The 25416-nt window shown below is 36.9% G+C and overlaps 1 protein-coding gene across 3 annotated transcripts in view; it reads left to right on the top strand.

Annotated features, from left to right (window-relative positions):
• Positions 1-25416, top strand: part of DCN (decorin) — a 40251-nt gene that overhangs the window by 7392 nt on the left and 7443 nt on the right. For all 3 annotated transcript variants that reach the window (XM_055394918.2, XM_055394917.2, XM_055394919.2), the window contains exons 3-6: positions 8105-8217; positions 14754-14967; positions 15759-15872; positions 21982-22075. In XM_055394918.2, coding sequence (XP_055250893.1) covers positions 8105-8217; positions 14754-14967; positions 15759-15872; positions 21982-22075 — 535 coding nt within the window. The remainder of the gene's footprint in view (positions 1-8104; positions 8218-14753; positions 14968-15758; positions 15873-21981; positions 22076-25416) is intronic.

Genomic DNA, 25416 nt, shown 5'->3' with positions numbered 1-25416 from the left:
CTGTTAACTATTTTAGTTCCTAGTTCTGACTTATCTGAATAGTATTATCATATGTTTTTCTAGAGCATGGGGAATTGAAAAAGTAAACATATATTTTAGCCTAAGAAAGTTATGAATTCTCCATTGATATTGACCAATCAATCAAGTTGGTTGAACTTGTATTTAACTTGTAATTTGAACCATAATTTTATGAGACACATATATTCTTTTCATTATCTATCCTCTTAAGGCATAAAAATTCACTCATGATTATAGCATTTATAAAAAATCAATATAAAAATAAATGTAGGGTTAGCAACTTCAGAAACCTATGGATTTCCTTAAAATAATAAACCCACAATGTAACTCATTCTTGTCAGATCTTTTGAAAAGATGCTTTATTTTACGTACCTAGTACCTTAAGGGAAGACAGTTCCCTTACTTATGTACTCTTTGGCCCAGCCATTCATCTTTGGATCGAGTGTCACCAAGAAGCATTATTTGGTACTTTCATCTCATTTATTAAAGACAGATCAGCCCTAACTGGTCAAATAAGCATAAGTATTGCGTTTTGACTATTCTTCTAAATTAAAGCACTGTTTATTAAAATTTTTATTATAAACAACTTTCAAAAGATTTGAAATACCCTTAAAAACACTGATCGTGGAAAGATCTTGGGTTATGCAGTTAAGCATCTCTGAACTCAAGTTCTACTTTACCATTTATGGTGGCTCAGACAGTAACGAATCTGCCTGCAATATAGGAGACCCGGCTTCGATCCCTGGGTCGGGAAGATCCGCTGGAGAAGGAAATGGTAACCCACTCCAGCATTCTTGCCTGGAGAATCCCATGGACAGAGGAGCCTGGTGGGCTACAGTCCACGGGGTCGCAAAGAGTTGGACACGACTGACTAACGTGGAGACTGAGACCTATAACTTTGAAACTCTCAAGCCTGTCTCCTCACTGGATCATTGGGAATATCTCTTACTTCATTAGGTAAGAATAGAAAATATTTATATAAAATATTTTTCATAGTAATTGTTATGTCCAGTTTACTACTTAAGTAAGCTAAAAGCATGAGGCTATTTCTCATAATGGTCTTTATTTTTATATGAAATTAAGAAACACTAAGTATATGGCTTGTCAAGCTGGATACAAAATAGCACCTTTTCTCCCCTCCCCCCTCAAAGAAAGCCATATCACATCCAAATATAAATAGGCAAAAATTAGAAAATTGTATAATTATCAAATTAATATAATTATCAAAATAATATTCTCCAAAGACTATTCCTTTGAACTAAATTGGTTTGGTTGAGTAGAGAACAATAAAGTGTTTGGCTATTTTATAATCATAAATGATTCACAACCTATATAGTTAGCCCTCTAAAGAAGAGGCCAGAAGGTGGAACATTTTATTTTTCCAGGCAAAAGCATTATGAATAACTAATGGTCTTAATATGTACCTCATAATGCAAATAATATTTTACTTGTCTAAAATCTCAGGAAAATGTACAGCCCTTTAAATTGCATTCAGTTCAGTTCAGTAGCTCAGTCGTGTCCGACTCTCCGCGACCCCATGAATCACAGCACGCCAGGCCTCCCTGTCCATCACCAACTCCCAGAGTTCACTCAAACTCATGTCCATCGAGTCGGTGATGCCATTCAGCCATCTCATTCTCTGTCGTCCCCTTCTCCTCCTGTCCCCAATCCCTCCCAGCATCAGAGTCTTTTCCAGTGAGTCAACTCGTCGCATGAGGTGGCCAAAGTATTGGAGTTTCAGTTTTAGCATCAGTCCTTCCAATGAACACCCAGGATTGATCTCCTTTAGAATGGACTGGTTGGATCTCCTTGCAGTCCAAGGGACTCTCAAGAGTCTTCTCCAGCACCACAGTTCAAAAGCATCGATTCTTCAGCCATCAGCTTTCTTCACAGTCCAACTCTCACATCCATACATGACCACGGGAAAAACCATAGCCTTGACTAGATGGACCTTCTTTTTAAAATCATTTAGCTTCAGTTAGGAAAATTTTGTCAGTGGTTACTGCTTGGGACTTAGATGCCACAGCATCTAAAAGGAAACTGGTTTTTTAGAAGCAAATCTTATGTATGAGGTAAATGAACCATGAGACTTCTTCCATGAAATCATCTTGGAAGAATAAATTAGTTCTCTTTGTCAAGGGTCAGAGAGAATGCTGGAAGCTTAGTTGCTTTCATAGTTTATATCTAGCTTAACATCAGCAGGGATGTGGGATAACACTCATTCAGAGTTTCAGATGCATCGAAAGGGTATCTCTAAGATGTGGTACAAGCAAGAGGCTGTGCACGGAGCATGCCCACTGGTTGCCTAAAGTAGTTTGGGGTAGGAATAGAGGAAGAGAGATCTCAGATGCAGCAAGAGGAATGCTCAGGTATGATCCAGATAACCAAAGCCCCTGACTCAAGGGGTTAAAGAGAAGGAGGAGGAAGAGAGGAGTCAGAGAAGGCCAAAGGAAGCATCTGTCTCCTTGATCTGACTGACAACTAACATATCCCTGGTTTCCTTCTTAGTCCCAGAGGGGAGAAGGAGGCAGCTGTGTGGGATCAAGGCATTTGGTCAGACTGCAGCTGTGATACATTCTCCTCTGGAATATCATTCCTGGCTCCAGAGGACAGGATGGGAATAGGTTAGCCAGAATATCAATTTCCTGGATGAAAGAGGAAATGCAGAAGACTCTCTAATCTTAATTTTCTCCTTCAAAAGAGTAGCTGGAAAATTATATATTTCTTTGAAAATAGGCACAAAGGAGAATTAACTCAATTTGCAATCCAGTCTTAATAAAAGGAAGCCCTGTAGCAGCTATACTGTAACACTCAAGATTCAGTTAACCCTTGACTTAGTCTGAAGATGGTTTTCAGGCAATTTCTGTAGCTTGTCTACTTCCATGTTTTCACTGTAATCTGAATATTTGCCTTGATGACTACAATAATCAATTAATTACATTTAAATAGATGATAATTATTCATTACCTTTAATTATCGATTTAAATATCTACTTTCTGGGACTTCCCTGGTGGTCCAGTGGTTAAGACTGTGCTTCCAAAGCAGGGGGCAAGAGTTCAATCCCTAGTCTTGGAACTAAAATCTCACATGCTACACAGCATGGCCAAAAAGTAAAAAAATAAAAACAAACAAACAAAATGTAATTAGATTGTTATATAAAAATAAATATCTACTTTCCCTACCAGAAGAAAAGCATGGTGATAATTTATCTTTTGGCCCTCCACTCCAAAAAGTGCCTTATACTTGGTAGATTCTCAAACATCAGGAAATGCTTGATAGGAATAAATTAACATATACATGACAGTGCTTGAATGAGTGCTTAATTTTATTTTCTTGAATCTATCAAGCTGGAAACAGGATAGAACATGACTGACTAGAAATTAGGAGTCATGAAACTGTAGTGTATCCTTTCTTATTCTTTTTGAGAGTGACTGTTGAACCAGGAGTGGGTTTCCCAGGTGGCTCAGGGGAAAAGAATCTGCCCGCAATGTGGGAGACCTGGGTTCAATCCCTGGGTCAGGAAGATCCCCTGGGGAAGGGAATGGCAACCCACTCCAGTATTCTTGCCTGGAGAATTCTCTGGACAGAGGATCCTGGCAGGCTACAGTCCAAGGAGTTGCAAAGAGTAGAACATGACTGAATGACTGACACACACACATAGAACCAGGAGTAGGTTTCCCAGGTGGCTCAGGGGTAAAGAGTCTGCCTGTCAATGCAGGAGATGCAAGTTTGATCCCTGGGTCAGGCATATCCCCTGGAGAAGGAAATGGCAACCTGTTCCAGTATTCTTGCCTTGAAAAATCTCATGGACAGATGGGCCTGGCAGGATACAGTCCACAGGGTCCCAAACAGCTGGACACAACTGAGCATACACACACAAACACACACACACAAACAATCAGGAAGCTCAAACTTTCCTTAAGTTATTTGGAAAGAGAATTAAATTAAAGGGAAGTTTTAGTATTTCTGAATCCAACTGCCATCAGTGTTAAATTGCCATTTTTAAGAGAAGAGGGAAACATGCATGCCTTTAGCAGAAATGTTTTTTGATGGACTGGGGACTCCATTATATTATACTGGTCATGTGTCAAAACTACGTGTATCACCACTGTCTTGATTCTTACATTTGAGACAGAAATATTAAAAAAGTGTTGGAAGTCAACGAGAATAAATCTTGCAGTTTGGACCCCTGCCACAGGGCAGAAAACAACAAAAAAGGCATGGTATTTTAGGACATCCTGGCCTTTGTCCAACATGATGTTTACCGGATTGCTGAAATTTACTAGCACGACAATACCATTCAACACCGAGACAACTAGAAAAAAAAATACACTTCTTATTTGCCTTTATTTCAGAAATGATTTCCTGGTAATGTCTTAAATGAAGTCTTATTTACTTTAATTAATAACCCAATTTTAAAGAAAATAAAGTTTCCTTTATTGAATTTGGAAGAGCAACTAAATAATTCAGTCTAGCCTTGAAAACAACTGCATTTTAACAGAAGATTTAGAATTCTATTAAAAAATGCTCATTGAAAAATAATTAGATTTAGGAAACCACTTTGTTCCTGTTACTATTCTGAATAAATATTACCTCAAAACTTAGTGACTTAAAAACAATTTTATTTGCTCATAATTTAAGCTACAGAAAATTTGAGCAGGTCTTAGAAGGGCTGCTCTCCCTTGGGGTATCATAGGCATTTGCAGTCAGGTGGCCATGGTTTTCCAGATGGCGCTAGTGGTAAAGAACCCACCTGCCAGTGTAGGAGATATAAGAGATGTGGTTCCATCCCTGGGACAGGAAGATCCCCTGGAGGAGCTCAGAGCAACCCACTCCAGTGTTCTTGCCTGGAGAACCCCATGGACAGAAGAGCCTGGCGGGCTATGGTCCGTACGGTCCCAGAGTCAGATGTGACTTAGCACGCATGCATGTTGGCTGAGGCCGTAACCATGGTGAGGCTGACCCAATCTGGGTCAGCTCAAGACAGGTGCTGCTGTTGCCTGGGAGCTCAGCTATTCTGTCATCTGGAGTGTCTAAGGTGGCCTCACCAGCACGGTGGTCTCAGCGTAGACAGACTCAGCTTACATGACCCCACCCTGTCCCCAGAGCAAACATCCCAGAAGAATTGGGTAGAAACAGCTTTTTCTGACCTAGTTCCAAAAGTCATGCCGTGTCACCTTCAGCACAGCCCCTTAGTTCTCAGAGACATCATAAGGCCACGCCAGATTTGAAGGGGGAGGACGCTGACTCCATCTTTCAATGGGGTTGGACAAGTGTGTATTGAATAAGGATGTGTTGGATCCCGAGTTTCACAACTAAGATCTGGAGCAGCCAAATAAATACATTTTTTTTAAAAGAAGGTATATTTTAAATGGAGGCAGGAGCTAGCCTCACAAAGGTGTGTGTGCACGTATTTATGCATGTCTGATAATTTATATTAAAACTAACCACATTTCCTTATAGGTTTCTGATCTTGACACAGACTAATAAGAAGGTCATCATTGAGTCCGCCTGATCAGCATTTAGGAATCAAAGACTAGCTGATATTTAATGGTCCTTCCCTTTGTGACATTCTAAGAATAGATAGCTAGGATTATTTTCCCTTCGTATTCTTCCTGAGTGAGCTTAGCTAGCACTCTGATGCCTTGTCTAGCCCTTTTCAGTATGTTATTGAGTCTGATGTTAGAACAGTTCTTGTTAGGGATATAAATAGGGATGACAGGAAAAATTAATATCCTGTTGGAAACCAAGAAATAGTCTTTTCATCTGCATTTTGTCACTCCAGTTACATGAGCTTGTTCATGTCACCTAACTTTTTCTAAAAATCATCTGAAAAAATGAAATTTTCATACTGCCTTACCTATTTCATTTGATTGCTGTGAGATTAATGAGGTAACATTTTCATTTTTTATAAATTGTAAAGCTATGTAAATATAAAGTTTTAATAATAGAATACAAATCTGTTCAGCCCCTCAGGTGAATATGAATTTTCTAGCAAGTCAGAGATTGTAGGGTTATGATTTTAATCATTAAGCTGACAGTCTTAACAACTATGCTGCAAAAGCCATAAACCTGATTTTTCTTTATGGTAAATCATCAGGGGAACAATGTATATAATTCACCCCACATAGTTCTTGTTATTATAAAATTCTAGAATAACAACATAATCAAAATGATCAGCCATCCAGATATATCATTTTTGTCCACATCTGAAATGAACCTGTACTTTGGCGCTGAACACTAGAATTCACATTCAACAATGTATAAAAGTAAGCAAAAGCGGGAATTTAGACTTGGACAAAGAAGCCCATGAAGTAATAATAAAATGTAGGCAGTAACTTTTTTCCAAATGAAAGGAAACATGTCTTTTCTTTGTTAAAGAACACTAATTATCAAAGATTTGGCAGAAGTCCGACACTCCTTAATTGTATGAAATTAGCAAACTGACATTTCTGGAAATGGCAATGATCATGAGTGTATACTACAGTTAAATATCCTCCTACAAGGTAGCTGTTCTGTGGTTTGCTGTTTGTCACTGAAAACACTTCATTTCTGTTATTCCTCTGTGAACTATTTCCGTAGTTAGTTCTTAGAATATATTTATGCATGTGCAGAATCACCTGCATTTTGATATTCAAATTTATAACCATAGCTGACCACTGAATTGGAAACTGTAGACTTTTTTCCACTATCATCAGATCAGTGATAATGTGAAAAATTCTTTGGAAAGAAATTAGAAGTTGGTGATTTCAGATACATTTTCTGTAATTTCCAAGGAAATATGAAGATAGAAATATGGTTACCTTGATAATCTACCTTCAGATGCTTATATATAATAAAAATCGAAAAGATATCTTCCCAACCTAGTTATTATATACCCTATTGTGATTTTCCTTTTAATTGAAAACTGTAGACTGAGTTCTTTTTTCCATGAGAATTTGGGCAATTTCTATCTTGTGCCTACTATATCCTCAGGCAGGTCCTGCCTAATAAATTAATGATGTCTAAAAATATTCAATAAGCTTTTATTGAATGAATGAAAGAATGATCTTCAGCACTTCAAGTTTCAGATGATGAAGAGGTTAAAAAGCATTTCTGATTTGTTATACAATCTTAAAATATTAATATGAAAATGATCATATGAATTTGTTAATAAAATATCATCATATTAATATGGGACAAAGCCAATGGAAGAAAGCGAGGCAAAAGGCCTCATAATTTAATATTATCTTCTTTAACATTCATCGTGATAATTTATTTTAAATGCCATACCTTTTGAATAAAAGCAATTTATCCTTATACATCTAGTGAAATGACTATGAAAATGTTTTCTTTAATGCCATAGAACATTTAGTTTTTCAATGTATTTACATTTATAAACTAAAAACTCAGTTATTTAGATCGAAATTTAAAGTCTGAAAGTAATGCTTTGTATAATACATTTTAGAGAAGTTACAATCACAAATTTTATTCATTTTATTCTGATTAATAGTCATAAAATTTATACTGTTTTGTGAATTAAAACTGAAAGAACCATTCTCCCAAAAGTTTGAATAAATTTTCAAGTTGTTGACACAACAGCATGGTTACATATTCACATAATTTTAATTTTATATGTAGATCTGTGACAGTGCTAAGTTTATCAAAAGAATATTTGATGATTTGGTTAAAGTTCTCTACTAAAAGTGTGTTTATATAGAAAGGTGTAGATTTACAAATCACTCCCACTTAACACTTACCAAAGAAATGACTCTCTAAAATAAGAACAATGAAGTGAAACATACTGTGTACTGAGACATTTGAACCATACCTGGCAAAATATTAATTTTTATTTTATGCAAAAGAGTAATTACATGGGTAAATAGTGTCCTCTGTTTATGATTTTTTAAAAATAAATTCTTCGACTTTGTTAGAAAAGGTAAAGCAGATATTTTAAACAACAGTTGATATAATTCCTAGAAGAAGACAAATATGGTAGTGGAAAACTGTCACTGAAATACTAATGTCTTTGTAAACACATTCTTTGTGACTCTGTGGTCATGCGTCCCTTTTTAATGACTGCATGTTGCTTTTCCTCTCCTGCCAGGTCTGGACAAAGTGCCAAAAGACCTTCCTCCTGATACTGCGCTGCTGGACCTGCAGAACAACAAAATAACTGAGATCAAAGATGGAGACTTTAAGAACCTGAAGAACCTTCATGTAAGACTTGCTATTTTCTTGAGCTATAACAAGATCTGACTCAAAGTATTTTTGAAAACAAAATGTAGGTAAGGTCAAGAGTGGTAATCAACAAGCACATAAGTGTTTATTAAATTCTCTTTTTAGGAAGTGATGGAGTAAAGCAGGATATTAACCCCTAAAAGTCAGAGCCAATTTTCTCACATATACCTCTATATAGGCTTCCCAGGTGGCTCAGATGGTAAAGAATCTGCCTGCCAATGCAGGAGACTTGGGTTTGATCCCTGGGCTGGGAAAATCCCCTATGGAAGGAAATGGCAACTCACTCCAGTATTCTTGCCTGGGAAATCCCATGGACAGAAGAGCCTGGCGAGCTGCATTTCATGGGGTCACAAAAGAGTCAAACATGACTGAGAGACTCAGCACCAGCAACAACTCCTATATAGCTTTAGGATTGGCTGTCTAAAAGATACATTATATCTTAATCTTCTCACACTTCATCCATAAAAATCTTTCTCTTTCCAATATCTTTCCAGAATGTATTTCAACAGTGGAACAAAATGGACTGAATCTTAGTTTATTTCATTGTTCTGTTTTCTTTAGGAGGCTCAAGAGACATGAGTTTGATCCCTGGGTTGGGAAAATCCCCTGGAGGAGGGCATGGCAATCCACTCCAGTATTCTTGCTGGAGAATCCCATGGACAGAGGAGCCTGGTGGGCTGACTCTGTCCATGGGGTCACAAAGAGTCAAACGCAACTGAACTATTGAGCATGCACATGCTGAATCCTCATCTGCATCTGTGTGTGTATTCTAATTTTTCACTTCCCTCTAATCTATTATAAGGTAACACAGTCTACCAGTCGGGATTCCAATAGAAAAGTGATGTTATAATCAAGACAGTATCTACTTATCAACCTTCAGACAGCCAAGATAAGAAAAGCAATAAACATTTACCCAGTAGCAGAAAATTTACCAGATTTTAAAAAGAAGCAAAGAATTTTTCCTTGACATTTTAAGATTGCTCATGAAACAGTTAATAAAAATAATAGTACATAATAAAATGACATCTTCAAATTACTGAAGTAATGTAAGCACATACGATATAAGTAGTGAATATTATGGGCACTAATGATGAGAAAAAAAGAGACATGTTCCTCCATCAGGTTACCCAGATAGTGTTTTGAGATAATAAGGGACAAAATGGTCATAGAGGATTAGCAGAATTTTGAAAGGAGAAGAGAGTTTTCTGTGCAAGAGGAAGGAAAGGCAGAAGATAATGAGCAAGAGACAAGAATAGAAGATGGCTAAAGTGAAAGATACAGGCTCCAAAATAGTGGAAGCTAAGGCCTGAGCTGGAGATGAACCCTGGACCAGTGGGATCCTTCTCCACTGACAGGACTCAGGACATGGGACCCTACTCACCTTCCTCTGGTTTTCATGGTATGATTTCACTGGGAGTGAGCTGATGGAGATACCAACAAAGTTTGCTAGTGATTATTTAAGCTAACTATTGAATAAGTTAAAAGAGGCAATAATAAAAAAAAATGAATATATTAGCTTCAATAAACAAAAATATAAAATGCTTCATTTTATTTGCATAAATTAACCCTCAAGCTACTTTGTAAGAAAGGGAAAGTCTCTTGATCTCAACTTCCTGTTTGTTTAAATATTATCTCAAAAGTTTGTTTAAACTCCTCATGCCTTAAATAAGAAATACCTAGCTTCTGTGACCTTCTCACTGAAAATGATGTTTGTAATAATGTGTCCTTTTTTGCCCTATCCCCTCCTAAGTATGTTTTTAGGCAACTTATCATCTTGGCAATCCCTATCTTTCTAATTTAAAGTATGTACTGGAAGAAGAGAGAGAGTTTATTAGAGCCTCTAAACATTTAGAGGATGTTAAACAGTTATTTTTCTTTTACTCTTTAATTCATGATCATTTCTATCCTTGTTATTATGCAAATAAACATCGTAATTTTAGCAAAGAAAGCCACGCTTGAATGAGAAGGGAGAGAAATAAAAGTTTACCAAGGATTAAAATGGAAAGGATTTAAGAGAAAAATGTTGCTTTTTTCCCTCAGTCAGTTCAGTTGCTCGGTCGTGTCTGATTTTGAATTTTTTCAGTTTACAACTGTGCCTCCCTATGAGCAGTATGTACTGCTTGAGAGTAGTTGTATTCTTATAAATAACATAAAAATAAGTAATTATTCTATAAAATAATGGAAAGTTAAACATTATAATCCAGCATTCTATGTATTTCCTTTGAATTAAAGTTTAGTTGTATTCGTGCTCAGTCGTGTCTGATTCTTTGCAATCCCATGGGCTGTAGCCCACCAGGCTCCTCTGTCCATGGAGGAGAGCCAAGAATACTGGAGTGGGTTGCCATTTCCTCCTTCAGGGAATCTTCCCAACCAAGTGATCGAACCCATGTCTCCTGTGTCTTCTGTGCTGACAGGTGGATTCTTTACCATTGAGTCACCTGGGAAATAAATCTAGTAAAAAACTTTTGTTTTAATTTAAAATGAACAAACATTGTCAAGGATTGAATAATAACAAACATTTGTTATTTTTTTGGATTTAATGGATAGTTTGTTTTTTTATTTTGATTGATTGAAAGAGTCTTTAAATTCTACAGTGCTTTAATTTTCAAAAAGCAAAGCACTTGTTTAGTCATTACTATGGGGCTTCTCTCTTGGCTAAGCTGGTAAAGAATCCACCTGCAATGTGGGAGTCCTGAGTTCAATCCCTGGGTTGGGAAGATCCCCTGGAGAAAGGGATCCTGTGGCTACCCACTCCAGTATTCTGGCCTGGAGAATTCTAGGGACTGTATAGTCCATGGGGTCCGCAAAGAGTCAGACACAATTGAGTGACTTTCCCATACACGTACTAAGCACTGTTTCTAATATCTTATATTCATTAACTTATTTAATTCTTATAATTATTCTAATGAAGTAGAAACTCTAGATAGCACCTTAACACAGATGAAGGCACACAGGCACAGTGAGGTTATGCTACTTGCTTATTGTCACACAGCAAATGACAGCCAGAGCTTGAGGTCTAAACTCAGGAGCAGTCTGGCTCAAGTCTGTGCGTTTATAATGGCCTGTAAATATGATAATAACAATAAAATTCCTTAAAACAACCCCTGGTACAGTATGAGCCCTACATTAGTGGCTTTGGGGAAAGTTGAACATACTATTAAGTTGGGTTTCAACATTTTTTCTTTCATCTTTATTGAAATATAATTAATCTACAGTACTATATATCTTCACCAGGGATACCCTGGTGACTCAGCCAGTAAAGAATATGCCTGCCATGCAGGAGACCTCAGTTCGATCCCTGGGTTGGGAGGATCCCCTGGAGAAGGAAATAGCAACCCACTTCACTATTCTTGCCTGATAAATCCATGGACAGAGGAACCGCTGCAGTCCACAGGGTTGCAGTGAGCGACTAACACTTTCACTTTCATACAATTTCAAGGAGTACAGCATAATAACTTGGCATACATATATTGTGAAGTGATTACCATTGCATGTTTGATTAATATCTATCATCTCATATAAATATTAAAAAAGAAGAAGAACAAATGTTTTCTTTGTGATGAGAACTTTTAGGATTCAGTCTCTTAGCAATATTCAGGCATACCATACAGCCCTGTTCACTAGAGGCATCATTTTTTACATTACATTCCTGGTGCTTACTGATCTTAAAACTGGAAGTATGTGCCTTTTGACTACTTTCTTTGATGAAGGTGGCGAAAATGCTTTTACTTGGACCCTATTTCTATTCCCAGTCACTTTTTTATCACCTTTCCCTACCTACCAGGCTACATCACTTTTTCTTTAGTTACACAGAAGTAGGTAGTTCTGCTTTTATGAGACTGTGCTTCACTTTTAGGTTAAATGGCACTCAGGGCATTTTCTGATCCTCAAGCAACAGTGTCCCTCCTAATTCAGCTTCTCTCAGCCTGTTATCTAAATAATGATAGTCCATTTCTGCTTGTCTTTTCTTCTTTTCATCAGCTGATCTCCTGAACAATATATGTGGTTTACTTTTGACTCTTTCTCTGGCTTATCTGGGCTTTGTCATTAGTCAATGTAATTAGTCCATTTTTTTCCATATCAACATTTGCCATATAATTTTATAAACTATGCTTTCTTAAATACCTATCGCTGTGTATAAAACTAATGTTAGCCATTCTCAGCAGTACTATATATACATAAGTGACTTTTTTCACACGTGGATCTGTTTTACAGGAAACTCTAATTTATACAGGTCTTGGAAAAGAATCTGCCTACAATGCAAGAAACTTGGGTTCAATTCCTGGGTCAGGAAGATTCCCTGGATAAGGGAATGGCAGCCCACTCCAGTCTTGCCTGAAGAATCCCATGGACAGAAGAGCCTGGAGGGCTATAGTCCATGGGGTCACAAAGACTCAGACACAACTGAACAACTAACACTTCACTTTATATCATGATGATCAAAATTTGTAGTTTGTTTATTTTTCAGTGGAGATTCTTTTTGCTGGACTAGACCTTTTCTACAAACAATGCTATTTGAAAGTTGCTTTGCAAGGAAGCAGTATGTATACATGATTGATTTTTTTAGTCCTCACAGCAAGCACCTGTAGGTGTTATTATTACTTCTGCTTTACTGAAGAAATAACTGGGGACAAATGTCACACCACCTCCAAATTATAGCAGCAGTTATTACTATAGCATACTCACCAGTAGAGACATTTCTAGTTATTATCTAGTAAAAGAAGTAATATTTTATTACCTGAAATGGCAGGTAATACATCAGCAGGCTGACTCTTCCTAATAGGTTTCAACATTCAACATAAAATAAAACACATTTTTCAGACCAGGTTTAATGCATTTAATTATATCAGCCTTTCAGAATTTCCTTCCATGGATGGCAATTAAGGATGTCTTGTGTTTACAATTAAGCATCCACCATTTTGACTGTTTAATAATGCAAGTCCTCTCTTCTTTCCTCTAGCTCTGGCTTTTACTGATTTTTCTGGACATTTTGCTTATTAATATCAATTTCCTAAGACTTTAATTTTCATGTTTTTTTTTTAACTTTCTGTAATAGTTACTGAAATTTCCTAGGATTTTATTTTAATCAAACTATTCACCTGTGAGAATTAGTTAAAAAGATTATTAACTTATTATTTGTAATAAGTTTTAATTAAATAATGTGAACTCCATGAGAATGTACATGGGTTATTAAACTAGCTATTACCTTCCAAAAATAGTCTTACATTTTTGAGATGGAAAGTCCCCACTGTTCTGTTCCTCTTGTTCCTTTCTTGCCCCTTTGCATTTTCACATGTGCTTAAAAACAAACCACAATTGAAAATAAAAATTTCTCGCTGCTGCTGAGTTGCTTCAGTCGTGTCCTACTCTGTGTGACTCCATAGACGGCAGCCCACCAGGCTTCCCCGTCCCTGGGGTTCTCCAGGCAAGAACACTGGAGTGGGTTGCCACTTCTTTCTCCAATGCATGAAAGTAAAAAGTGAAAATGAAGTCGCTCAGTCGTGTCCGACTCTTTGCAACCCCATGGACTGCAGCCTACCAGGCTCCACCATCCATGGGATTTTCTAGGCAAAAGTTTTTTAGATCTTGATAAAATTATCCTAAATTCCTTATGATAAGTCAACAAGCTGACATAATGCAGTGTGGTTCTGTATACAGATGGATCATCGGAAGATAACTGAGGTAGTCCAAAAGTAGGTGTAGCAGTATCTATAGTATAATAATAATGGATTACAAGTAATTTCCTATATTAGGAGAATTTAGAAACACACATTTTAAAATTATAAAAAATTAAACATATTTGACTACATAAAACCATTATGTGCAAAATGAGCAAAAACAGAAGAAAAATATAATGCATCCATAAATCATTTATTAAAATGCATTAAACATTAAGAAAAATGAGAAGTTTTGTGACCAAGCAATCCTTTCCTCCAAAAAATAAATGGTAGCAAAATAAAAGGAAATTTCTTTAACCTCTCAAGAGACAAGGAAATGCAAAGTAAAGCAATGAGCTACAACATAATGTGTTGATTTGCAAACTTTTGGAAAATGATTATATCAAATTCTGCGAGGCTGCGAGATAATTTTACTCTCTTGCATTGTTGGTGATGGTATAAGTTAGTGCCACCATTTTGTAGTGGATTGCATGACAACAGCCAATGAAGATGGTTGAAAAGCTGATTGGAGAATGGATGTCTATAGCACTAGATTCTTTCCAGATCACTGTAGTGATTTCAATATTTTGGAGAATTTATTGTTTAAAAATTAAATATCTATATCTCTCTGTGTATAATCTGCATTTTATCAAATTTCTCTCCCCTTTTCTACTGAGTTCAGGTTTCATGTGCTTTTCAAGTAATAAGATCAGTTTAATTTTTTTTCAAGTGCTTCTAATTTTGCAGATTTCTCTGCTAGTCCCATAAATGGAATGAAATCACACACTTGCTTGACATACGTATTTTATGTGTGGAAGGTTCTGGAATTAAGATGTTACTTTTGTTCACTATCTACAGACACTGATTCTCATCAACAACAAAATTAGCAAAATCAGCCCTGGGGCATTTGCTCCTTTGGTGAAATTGGAACGACTTTATCTTTCCAAGAATCAACTGAAGGAATTGCCAGAGAAAATGCCCAAAACTCTTCAGGAGCTGCGTGTCCATGAGAACGAGATCACCAAAGTGCGAAAGTCTGTGTTCAATGGATTGAACCAGATGATTGTCGTAGGTACAGATATTCTTATAGCTCTAAAACCAGGATTCAAGGTTCACCTTATGAGATTGCAAGTAAGCTTTAGCTACAGGAAGGTAAATTAGCTAGATATTACAGCTCTTAAAGCATGTAGAAATAATAGTAGCTGGGCCAGGAGAAATGGGTATTGAATCTGTGCCTTACAAAATTTTTATTCTTGAACTTGAGGATCTGAAAATGTAGGAAGAAGTCTCTAGGGCTGATGCTATACTACCTACTGCAGGCCTAAGATGCAGGGTGGAGTTAAGCTGGGCTTAGAGATATTTGGAGAATACTTTTACATTGTGGGGATTTATTCTAGTCTGAACATCTATAAATCATTTGCTTTAAATAATGTGTTCTCATGTTTTTCTCTATGTGTGGTAAAATATTGGTCATAATTGGTTTACAAAATGATAGATTCATATTATTTAACAGTGTTTTAATATATCTTAGTAATTGCCCCATAACAAGTGTGATTTATAAACACTTTTGTTGATTTCTAGGTAAACCTGTGTGTGGACCTTAAATAATTTTGTTGTTATTGTTTTTCATATGATGATTTTTTCCTAAAGCATTTTTATTGTTGTTATTGTTTTTGGTTGTTTTAATAAGGGAAACCTTTACCACATTTTTGCCATCCCTTTGAGACACAAGCCCTTTGATTTCTCTTGTATTTTCAGTCAAGTTGTTATTGATCCAAATTTTTTCTTATTGAGCAGACACTACTCTGGCTTGAAATTTCCTCAGGTTGTCCTCTAAAAGTTTTGCACTTATTGCATTTGTAGAACTTGGCACCAACCCACTGAAGAGCTCAGGCATTGAAAATGGAGCCTTCCAGGGAATGAAGAAGCTCTCCTACATCCGTATTGCTGACACTAATATAACCACTATCCCTCAAGGTGATGAAAATTCTTTTTCTTTTTTTTATATTTTGTTCTTTTGATATTCTTTTTTTAAAATTAATTTATTTATTTTAATTGGAAGCTAATTACTTTACAATTTTGTAGTGGTTTTTGCCATACATTAACTTGAATCAGCATGGGTCTCCAAAGCAATTTGAATATCTAAATCCAAAGGCTTTGACACTAAAAAAGAAATGGCTTTGAAAATTTGAATGGTGACTCAAGTGTCCAACATTATTTCTTGTAAATTCTCTATCCTTTGAAGTGTTCCAGTGAAACTAGCTGGCCACTGGGCCATCCAGGCTGACTGTAGAGACGGCTAGACTCTTTCAGCTATAAAGATACTTACACCTAATGTCAGATGCAAGTTAACACACAATGATTTTATATTATAGAATTGTGATATCATAAAGAAAAAAATTATAGTTATTTAAAAAATAGACTGCTTTTGTAGTACTTTGTTTTAAAAAATGATACCATGGAAGAACGTCTGAAATTGATCCAATTTTTACTTTAAGTCTCTAATCCCTTAGTGAATTCCATTGCATTTTAGGACATTCTAGTCATTACTATCTAAATAACAGGATCCACAATGGTCATGCTCTTTTAAGAGTGGCGGTTATATGTTGTAAAGAGTGTGGATTTTGGAGTCCGCTTGAGTTCAGACTGTCACTAATTGGTTCTACGATCTTGGACAAGTTATTCAACATCTATGACACATTTGTAAATTTTGTAAAGTGGTAATAATATTAGTATCCACTTCACTGGATTATTTTTAAATTAAATAAATAGAAAAATATCTGGCCTGTAAATAAGTAGTGGGTTACTGTTAACTTCTATTATTCATTAAAAGTATTTTAAATACTCATTTAGCTTAGGCAAAGTATAAGCATGGAGACAGGGCAGTGAATAGGATATAGGCCTGCCTTCAAGAAGCTTATTGCCTAAAGCAAAGCCAGACAAGTAAACAGCAGTCATCACACGGTCACAGGGATAAGCTCACCATTCTAAGGTTTAGTCAGGAGAGGCTTTTAAGCCAACGAATCAGCAAAAATAAGTTTCTCAAATTTTCACATTTTCCTGCTCCCAGGTATTTCAGTCACACAAAACCACTTCCGTATTCTCAAATTTTCTCCTCAATCTGGCCTTTCCTCAGTTTAGATGTCTTGTTCTTGAATTGAAACAAAATATAGGTACTTGCCCACAGAAAACAATTCTCCTTTATTGTGCTTCTACTGAAATTTCAGGTCTAGAGAGTACTTAGTCCATGGGGTGGTTCTTCCTACCCCTTGCCCTCGCTATAGTATTTTTGCTGCCAAGCATTTTTGATACCCGTTGATAGCAACTACTGATAGATGATAGATAGATGATAGACCAATAGACAGATGATAGACTGATGGATGAGGGGAGATTGATTCATAGTTCACAAAGTACTTTCATACTGAGTCTCTGACTTGCTACATGGTAATAGGTAATTTTTACATCACCAGGGCAGGGATTTTATGTTTGTAAATATATTTTAATTTACATTTACAATAGTACATTTTATTATACATATATATATATATATGAATATATATATATTCTCTAAAACCTTAGAGCCATAGGAGGTAAAATAAAGTAGCTAAAATTTAAAGTCCAGGTATTTTTTTATTACTTCATGTTACCAGATGGCTTGAATTAAAGCACATTCTTTGATTTTGCTGTCCTAATTACATCTCCTAAATATATCTCAATAACACATTTCATCACCTAGTGATCAGTTTTCCTTGATTTCTTATATCTAATTATTACTATGCTAGGTGCCCTTTTCTCATCTTTTCTACTTGCTTTGATTTACTAAACTCTTAATAGTATTAAAATCATAATAACTCAGTTTTATTAAGCACTTGTGCCAAATGATTTTCATGAATTCTGTTGTATTATGCCAAATGCTTTTCTTGGCTTCTGTTATATGAATCTCAAAACAACCCTTTTAAGTAATATTATCACACCTGTCTTATAATTGAGGAAAACAAATCTGAAAGACATAAAGTAACCAAAGTGACCAAAGCCTCCAAGCTAGGCAGTGGCCTAGCTGGGTTGTGCTGGGCTGATGCCGTAGCTCATGTGTTTGACCGTTTCATTCTGCTGTCATCTTAAGTCCTTCTTCCTGTGCATATCTATACCCATGTCATGTAAGAGTCTGCCTTTCCTAGACTGGTACCCTTACGCTTGAACGTAGCCTCTTTCCAGGAGTCTTAATTTCCACATGTAATCTCTGATCACTGAGGAACATCAAAAGGCAGTGGAGTAGAGTAGAGAGATTTTAAGTTCACACTGTGAAGTTAGACCTTCCTGGGTGAGAGGACTGACTCAGTCATTTAGTTGTCCTGTGACTTCAGGCTTATTATTCCCCATTTCTAAAACCTCAGTTTTGCTACCTATAAAATGGTGGTATTAGTAACACTTCTTGTAGGATATTTGTGAGGATTAATAGATATAAATAAGACTTGTACATACACAGTATCTGGCCCAAAGTAAGCTCTCAATATATTTTATCTTAAAAATGGAAGAGGAAAAGAAAAAAACAGTAACAGGTGTAGAATCTTTGGCTAAACGCTCCTGTGGCAGAGGCTAATGATGTTCTTTATAAATTTGGATCTCTCTATCCTCCTATTGCAAGCTTCTCTTTCACAGTGAAACTTACCATAACTTTCCTTTTGGGAAACTGATGTCCCCAAAGGGAAGACACTTAGAAATGAGGTAAGAATGAGGGATGTGATGATGATTGTTGTTCCAGAGACACTACATGTTTTAAAACACCTTTTCATAGTGACGGGGAGAAAGGATGTACATTCACTGCTTTGCTATTTATGAGAGTATTTTTAAAAAATGCACATTTATTTATTCTGAGACTAAAGTGATTGAAATCCCTTAGTCCTTATTGACTGTAATTTCCTGACATCTATTTGCAAGAATCATGCCACTGTTATTTCATTTTCTTCAGTGAAAAGCATGTTATTCTCTTTGGCCATCTGGGAGCATTCCAAAGTCCCCACTTAGTAGCTAGATAACCTACAAAATGGGAAACTGTGAATCTCTGTTTCTTTATCAATGAAACAGAAATAATGAAAAATAATTTATATATTGAAAAAACTTACATGAGCTAGATTAGGAAAATGCTAATCTCAGTGTTCAGCACATAACAGACAGTTAGTAAAGCAGAAGTTCCTTTCTCTGGAATCTCCCACACAAATCATACTACTGTTAAGAAAATAATAGTCATTTTCAAATAAAATATGGAATAAACTTTTACATTACATAGAATGTTTTGACTGAGTTCAGTGGGATGTAATGAAAATTTCAAGCCAAACATAACCTGTGATTTTCCAATTTTATTCATTAGAGACAAACAACCAACCCTATCTGCTAAGCAGATGTTAGTTCTCCATGTAACCAATTTGCTATTTTCTTTGTAGTTGTTGCTGTTCTTGTAAATGGAACAATATGTAGTTTTTTTAAAACTGTCTAAAAACGTAATAGATCCTCAGATGGCAAGAAGAAATGAAAATATAGTATTTAAACTTTTGTACTTACATTACTGCATTTTTATTTTTTTATTTTTTTAAATTGGAGGCTAATTACTTTACAACATTATATTGGTTGGTTTTGCCATACATTGACATGAACCTGCCCCGGGTGTACATGAGTTCCCCCTCCTGAATACCCCCCACCTCCCTCCTCCCCTTATCCTCCCTCTGGGTCATCCCTGTGCACCAGCCCCGAGCATCCTGTATCATGCATCGAACCTAGACTGGTGATTCATTTCACATATGATAATATACATGTTTCAATGCCATTCTCCCAAATCATCCCACCCTCGCCCTCTCCCACAGAGTCCCAAAGACTGTTCTATACACCTGTGTCTCTTTTGCTGTCCCATATACAGGGTTATCATTTCCATCTTTCTAAATTCCATATATATGTGTTAGTATACTGTATTGGTGTTTTTCTTTCTGGCTTACTTCACTCTGTATAATAGGCTCCAGTTTCATCCACCTCATTAGAACTGATTCAAATGCATTCTTTTTAATGGCTGAATAATACTCCATTGTGTATATGTACCAAAACTTTCTTATCCATTCGTCTGCAGATGGACATCTAGGTTGCTTCCATGTCCTGGCTGTTATAAACAGTGCTGCAATGAACACTGGAGTACATGTGTCTCTTTCAATTCTGGTTTCCTCGGTGTTTATGCCCAGGAGTGTGATTGCTGGATCATATGGCAGTTCTATTTCCAGTTTTTTGAGGAATCTCCACACTGTTCTCCATAGTGGCTATACTAGATTGCATTCCCACCAACAGTGTAAGAGAGTTCCCTTCTCTCCACACCCTCTCCAGCATTTATTGCATGTAGACTTTTGGATAGCAGCCATTCTGACTGGTGTGAAATGGTATCTCATTGTGGTTTTGATTTGCATTTCTCTGATTATGAGGGATGTTGAGCATTTTTTTTTGTGTTTGTTAGCCATTTGTATGTCTTCTCTGGAGAAATGTCTGTTTAGATCTTTGGCCCATTTTTTGATTGGGTCGTTTATTTTTCTGGAATTGAGCTGAAGGAGCTGCTTGTATATTTTGGAGCTTAATTCTTTGTCAGTTGTTTCATTTGCTATCATTTTCTCCCATTTTAAGGCTGTCTTTTCACCTTGCTTATAGTTTCCTTTGCTGTGCAGAAGCTTTTAATTTTAATTAGGTCCCATTTGATTATTTTTGCTTTTATTTCCAATATTCTGGGAGGTGGGTCATGGAGGATCCTGCTGTGATTTATGTCAGAGTGTTTTGCCTACGTTCTCCTCTAGGAGTTTTATAGTTTCTGGTCTTACATTTAGCTCTCTATTCCATTTTGAGTTTATTTTTGTGTATGGTGTTAGGAAGTGTTCTAGTTTCATTCTTTTACAAGTGGCTGACCAGTTTTCCCAGCACCACTTGTTAAAGATACTGTTTTTTTCTCCATTTTATATTCTTGCCTCCCTTGTCAAAGATAAGGTGTCCATAGGTGCGTGGATTTATCTCTGGGCTTTCTATTTTGTTCTATTGGTCTATATTTCTGTCTTTATGCCAGTACCATACTGTCTTGATGACCATGGCTTTGTAGTAGAGCCAGAAGTCCGGCAGGTTAATTCCCCCAGTTCCATTCTTCTTTCTCAAGATTGCTTTGGCTATTCGAGGTTTTTTGTATTTCCATACAAATTGTGAGATTATTTGTTCTAGCTCTGTCTGGATAGTACCTCGTGAATGGCTATGACCTCTAAAAATGTAGTAATGAATGTAACCTGATTCTGGGAGGGATTGGGGGCAGGAGGAGACGGGGACCACAGAGGATGAGATGGATGGATGGCATCACTGACTCGATGGACATGAGTTTGAGTGAATTCCGGGAATTGGTGTTGGACAGGGAGGCCTGGCGTGCTGTGATTCATGGGGTCGCAAAGAGTCGGACGTGACTGAGTGATTGAACTGAACTGAACTGAACTGAAGCTCTTTCTACACATCATGTTACAGAAACATTTGATTTTTTATGGAAAAATTGATTAAAACTAAAGCCAGCACAGTATATAAGTGTTAGTTAATAATGAATCTCAGTAAGGAAATACATGATTAAGTGTGTTTATAGGTTGAACTTATCCATAATTACTTATTTATACTTCAAATGCCAAAAGCTTAATTTTAGAGTCATTATCCTTTGTCAATGGCAGTGTGAGCCCCTTAACAAAGGTATGAGAAACTAATGAGATTCAAAGTTTGACTCCACTTCTGCAACTGTATTGACAGTGTCTAGGACAAAAATCTACTTCATGATAATCTATTCCATAGCAAACACAGTTTGTTAAAATCAGTTTAGGAGAAAAGTAGAAATGGCTTATACTACTTCCGAAAACATGTATTATTGTAAAAGGGATGAAGGAAAAAGATGAAAAGCGAAAGTGATGAATAAGATGCAAAGCAAATCCTTTGAAATTGAATGTCATTTGGAAAATTGATGACATGTGTCTGCATTAAGTCTTCATACATTCTCTAATTATATTTCTCTGCTAATTTAACTTCCTGTATTTCCATATTGCAGGTCTTCCTCCTTCCCTTACTGAGTTACATCTCGATGGCAACAAAATCACCAAAGTTGATGCAGCTAGCCTGAAAGGACTGAATAATTTGGCTAAGTAATAACGTTATTTCATAATATTGTATCAGTGAAATGGATCAGTATATTAGTGCCTATACGCTTGGAATTAGAAACATGATGATTGATTTTTTGCCAGTACCACAATTTTTGTTTTTGTTACTAATAACCACAAACTTCAGCTTTGCTGAATTATTAAAAAAAAAAAAACTAATGAAATAGTGTACTTATCATAAGTCCACTAATATCAGCCTTATATTTTATGAATACCATACTGTTTTTAGATTAAGATATATCATATGTACCAAGTATTTGATTAAATCCATATTCTCATTCAATATATTCTAACTTGATTGTATCAAACAGAAGTCTAAGTAATTATAACATAGTATTCAGACTTTGAAAATGTATTAAAATGAAAGCTAGCAGGACATGAAAATATTGGGCATCTTACAGCATGTATTAGAATATATATCATGTGATTTTCTAACTCCTGTTCTCTGAAGAGTTGAAAATGTCTCTCTGGACATTAAATATACTCACAAAATTTTTTTTCTGACCCTTCTAAACTTTTTTTCCTTATAGATGATCATTAATGCCCATTCTGCTTTCTAACCTAATTTCAATTTTGTTTATATTTGTAATCTGGTGAAGCAGTAAAAAAAGAGTGTTGGCAGACCCTTTCAACTGTCTTCATGAACTGCTAAGCTGCTGAGTCACTTCAGTTGTGTCCAACTCTGTGTGACCCTATAGATGGAAGCCCACCAGGCTCCCCCTTCCCTGGGATTCTCCAGGCAAGAACACTGGAGTGGGTTGCCATTTCCTTCTCCAATGTGTGAAAGTGAAAAGTGAAAGTGAAGTCGCTCAGTCGTGTCCAACCCTTAGTGACCCCACGGACTGCAGCCTACCAGGCTCCTCCATCCATGGGATTTTCTAGGCAAGAGTACTGGAGTGGCTCGCCATTGCCTTCTCCGGTCTTCATGAACAGTCTGCTCCTAATTCACATGTACTGCTGAATGTCCTTGCTGAGAAGCATAGTGTTATGCCAAGTTGGCTCACTCCTTTTTTTTGCATATAAATTTCATCGTGGATATATAAATACAAAGCATATCATTTATCTTTGAGAAATACATAAAAGCAGATGCTTATATAATGCTGTTTTCCTGTTTCTCTGGGTATGCCCCAGTGACCCAAGGGAGTGTAGGGATGAAGGTGGTATATGCATGTGACTGTAGCTGCAATATATAACCCTGGTGCCTCAAATGATAAGAAACCCATTATCTAAAGCAATTTTAATTAGTCTCTAATGGAGAAAATAATATTCAAAATAGTGTTACCTACCTTTCTATGTTGATTAAGCCTCTCTAGCTAGAGAGACGGAGAAGGCAATGGCAAGCCACTCCAGTACTCTTGCCTGGAGAATCCCATGGATGGAGGAGTCTGGTGGGCTGCAGTCCATGGGGTCGCTAGGAGTTGGACACGACTGAGCGACTTCACTTTCACTTTTCACTGTCACACATTGGAGAAGGAAATGGCAACCCACTCCAGTGTTCTTGCCTGGAGAATCGCAGGGATGGGGCAGCCTGGTGGGCTTCCGTCTATGGGGTCACACAGAGTCGGACACGACTGAAATGACTTAGCAGCAGCAGCAGCAGCTAGAGAGAAATGTAAGAAGATAAGTTGCATTTCTCACTGTGTAGAAGTGTCTTTGAAAGAAAGTGAAGTCACTCAGTTGTGTCTTACTCTTTGTGACCCCACAGACTGTGGAGCCTATCAGCTCCACAATCCATGGTATTTTCCAGGTAAGAATACTAGAATGGGTTGCCATTTCCTTCTCCAGGGGATCTTCGCGACCCCTCTCCAGGGTTCAAACCTGGGTCTCCAAAATTGTAGGCAGATGCTTTACTGTCTGAGCTACCAGGGAAACCTTCAGTGCAGTTTAGTCACTCAGTGGTGTCCGACTGTGTGCGACCCCATGAACCACAGCATGCCAGGCCTCCCTGTCCATCACCAACTCCTGGAGTTCACTCAAACCCATGTCCATAGAGTCGGTGATGCCATCCAGTCATCTCATTCTCTGTCGTCCCCTTCTCCTCCTGCCCCCAATCCCTCCCAGCATCAGACGCTTTTCCAGTGAGTCAACTTGTCGCATGAGGTGGCCAAAGTATTGGAGTTCCAGCTTTAGCATCAGTCCTTCCAATGAACACCCAGGACTGATCTCCTTTAGAATGGACTGGCTGGGTCTTCTTGCAGTCCGAGGGACTCTCAAGAGTCTTCTCCAACACCACAGTTCAAAAGCATCAATTCTTCGGCGATCAGCTTTTTTCACAGTCCGACTCTCACATCCATACATGACCACGGGAAAAACCATAGCCTTGACTAGACAGATCTTGGTTGGCAAAGTAATGTCTCTGCTTTTTAATATGCTATCTAGGTTGGTCATAACTTTCCTTCCAAGAAGTAAGCGTCTTTTAATTTCATGGCTGCAATTAGCATCCACAGTGATTTTGGAGTCCAAAAAAATAAAGTCTGACACTGTTTCCCCATCTATTTCCCATGAAGTTATTGGACCAGATGCCATGATCTTAGCTTTCTGAATGTTGAGCTTGAAGCCAACTTTTTCACTCTCCTCTTTCACTTTCCTCAAGAGGCTTTTTAGTTCCTCTTCACTTTCTGGCATAAGGGTGGTGTTATCTGCATATCTGAGGTTATTGATATTTCTCCTGGCAATCTTGATTCCAGCCTGTGCTTCTTCCAGCCCAGCGTTCCTCATGATGTACTCTGCATATAAGTTAAGTAAGCAGGGTGACAATATACAACCTTGACGTACTCCTTTTCCTGTTTGGAACCAGCCTGTTGTTTCATGTCCATTTAGGACAGGTATTATTGGATTATTATCAGTAGTATTAGGAGGAGTATAAGTAGCAGGAATTGGCAATAGTATAAAATTCTAAATGTGGTAAATCATTAATAGTATTTTGCCATTTTAGAAAAGTAAGTTTATTTTGTACTGAAAGTGGTATGGAGACTTTAAGATTCCACACTTTAAAATTAACATCACATACTTTTTATCAAACAGAAGCACAAAGAGCTAATAAACTTTGAGAAGGACAATAGAAATGAAGATTTTTGTTTAAAAGGATTTTGAATTCCAGTCTTTAAATAAAAGTAAACTGCCTCACTTGCCAAGCAAACTTTCTCAATTCTTGAATTGATTAAATATATTTCTCTTCGGAATCAAGTTCAGAAAAATCTGTCTTGTAAAGCATCAAATCCTTATGTTGTTTGCTCCTCCCTGATTCTGGAACATGAGAGGTACATTGATGCTGAAAATCAAAACTGTGAAAAGGAGAAAAAAGCAGCCACAAATCTCAGAACATT

The sequence above is a fragment of the Moschus berezovskii genome, chromosome 6, assembly GCF_049115385.1.
Source record: "Moschus berezovskii isolate FMDL1 chromosome 6, NW_MosBer_1.0, whole genome shotgun sequence".
NCBI lineage: Eukaryota > Metazoa > Chordata > Mammalia > Artiodactyla > Moschidae > Moschus > Moschus berezovskii.
The sequence above is the reverse complement of the archived record's forward strand: the minus strand, read 5'-3'. Positions and strand labels throughout refer to the sequence as shown.